We start from the raw sequence: 2,201 nt of genomic DNA, 5'->3' as shown, positions 1-2,201 counted from the left end.
ACAGGCACACACTTGCCCAAGCTGAAGAAGTGGGAGTGCAGCTCCTTGGTGAAGCAGATGTCTGCAGCTGCAGGGGTCCTGAGCAGGGACAGATGCAATTAGTCCTGCCCCTTGCACCCCGCTCCACAACCCTGCCCCCAGCATTGGCATGCAGAAGGGAGGCACAGGGGAGGGCCTGCGGGGCCCCACCCCATGCCCTGCCTGGACTGCTGGACGCCACCTCCTGGGCAGAGCAGGAGGAGGGCAAATCTGGGCAGAGGCAGGTGGGGCCGGCCCGGCCCACTTCGAGGGGCCCATTCCTCCTCACCAACGCATCAACTTCAGGTTCCAGATGTGGCGGAGTTTCAGGATCCCTAGAGGAGAGGAAAGACTTCATGCCCCAACTTCCCATATCCCCAGGGAGTGCCCTTCCTTCACCCCATTTCAGGGAATGAGAGACAAGGACAGCAGCACTACCATTTCCCTACAGCCCTAAGTGGCATCTTTCAGACCCGTAGGCGAGACCGTTCAGTTCTCCCTGGCTCCTGCCTCTCCGCCACCCTCCACATCTTACTGATCACTGCACCTGGACTGCCTACCTCCCCAATATACTTGGACAATGCCCCTTCTTCTATACTTCTCCCTGTACTGTCACTGCCACCAGCCCAGGCCTCCCAGGATCCACTTGTGACATCTATAGGCCTTTCTCCACCCAGCAGCCAGGATGAGCTCTGAAGGGCTCCCGTGCGGCCAGGTGGCTCCCCACGAGCTCTAGGACAGTCTAACCCTTCTGTTCAGAAGTGGAAGCCCTGGGCACCCCTCCACCCAGCCATCTGGTTACCAGAGCCAACTTCCTGTGAAGTCAGCAGAGCAGGAACCTCTAGGTGTGGCAACCAGGCTCCCAAATAGGGCTGAAGGGTACCCGCCCAGCCAGGGGCAAACCTGGAGCCAGGACACTGGGCTTCCAGTCCCTGGCCCAGAACTTCCTCACAGGATATCCTATGTCCGACCCCCAATTTTTTCCCAAGACTGTGGGGCCCTGGATGGTTTAGAGAACAGAGGGTTCTCCAGGACTGACGTTAAAGGAGCTGTAAGACCTGCCCTGTGGCCGTTCCTTGGTCCTGCTCCATGCCCAAGGCCCTCTCCAAATCATGCTCCCTCAGGGGATGCTGCAGGAGTCACAAATCAAAGTCAGCCCTGGGGCAGAACACCCGGAAACCAGAGTGCCAGGGCTCCATGAAAAGGCAGCGAGAAGGGGTTTGTTCTGACAAGGCTGGGGCCGTCCCGAATCCTCGCCTTTCCTCCCCCTGCCCAGCACACTGGCCCGGGTACCCCAGAGATGAGGGTCGTCCATGCAGGACTGGTGATTGGACACGGTGATGAGGGGCGTGGCCGGGCCTCGGTTCTCGATGAGCTCGTACAGCACCTCCTTGTTGTGCACGGTCAGGTGGTTCATGTACTCTGGCGGGAAAGGAGAGGTCAGGCGCTCAGGGCTCGCCCACCAGGTCGGGGCCGCGGCGTCCCCCACCCTAAGTCCCACCTCCGGCCGGGCATAGGTACCCAGGCGGGCCTGCCTCGGCCTGGGTCCACTCACTGGTCCAGAAGCAGCTGTAGGTGCCCACCAAGCCCATGACGACGCTGCTGGCCAGGGTCCAGGTGAGCGGCGGCACCGCGGGGAACGGCCACTTCACGTGCAGAGGCATCCCCACCTGGCCCGTGGCCGGCGCTCCCCGCGTCCCGGGCCGGCCTGTGGGGCGCCTCTAGGTCTGCGACCTCGATCGCTCGAGACACTGGCCCCTGACTGGCCCGCGCACGGACGGACGGGAGGCACGGCGCAACAGGGGACTGGACCGAGGTCCCTTCGCAGGTCAGGCCGGAGCCGCGCCCGGCCCCGCTCTCTTGTCACTGAGGAGCGGTCGCCGGGGTCACAGGCCGCGGGCGCGATGCGCAACCGGAGGAAACGACAAGGCGGGCGCTGGCGCCCCGGCCCCGCGCAACTGCCGGAAAGCGAACCTACGCCGGTGCCAGGCCCCACCGACTGTCGCAAAGTGCGCCCGGGCCGCTTGACGGCAGCGAGGCCAGCCCCGGGGCGGCGGGAAGTAGCCTCAACCCCGCGGGGGCTCCAGTTTTCCGGCAGCCGCCTGAGCTCGGCTTTTGTTTCTCTAGTGTTTCTGTTTTTTGTTTGACACAGGGTCCAGCCAGACCCGGACTGCAGTGCAGTG

General features: G+C 63.6%; 1 protein-coding gene across 1 annotated transcript; it reads right to left on the bottom strand.

Moving 5' to 3' along the window:
- Positions 1–6: 6 nt before the first annotated feature.
- LOC111531938 (tafazzin) lies at positions 7–1,991 on the bottom strand (the record flags this gene model as incomplete). The annotated part of the gene is made up of 4 exons (XM_023199220.2): positions 1,574–1,991; positions 1,312–1,440; positions 308–353; positions 7–78 (listed from the first exon to the last, which is right to left on the bottom strand). Coding segments are annotated over exons 1-4 (356 nt in total), but the record flags the coding sequence as incomplete, so codon positions are not given.
- Positions 1,992–2,201: the final 210 nt, after the last annotated feature.

The sequence above is a fragment of the Piliocolobus tephrosceles genome, unplaced genomic scaffold, assembly GCF_002776525.5.
Source record: "Piliocolobus tephrosceles isolate RC106 unplaced genomic scaffold, ASM277652v3 unscaffolded_3018, whole genome shotgun sequence".
Taxonomy (NCBI): domain Eukaryota; kingdom Metazoa; phylum Chordata; class Mammalia; order Primates; family Cercopithecidae; genus Piliocolobus; species Piliocolobus tephrosceles.
The sequence above is the reverse complement of the archived record's forward strand: the minus strand, read 5'-3'. Positions and strand labels throughout refer to the sequence as shown.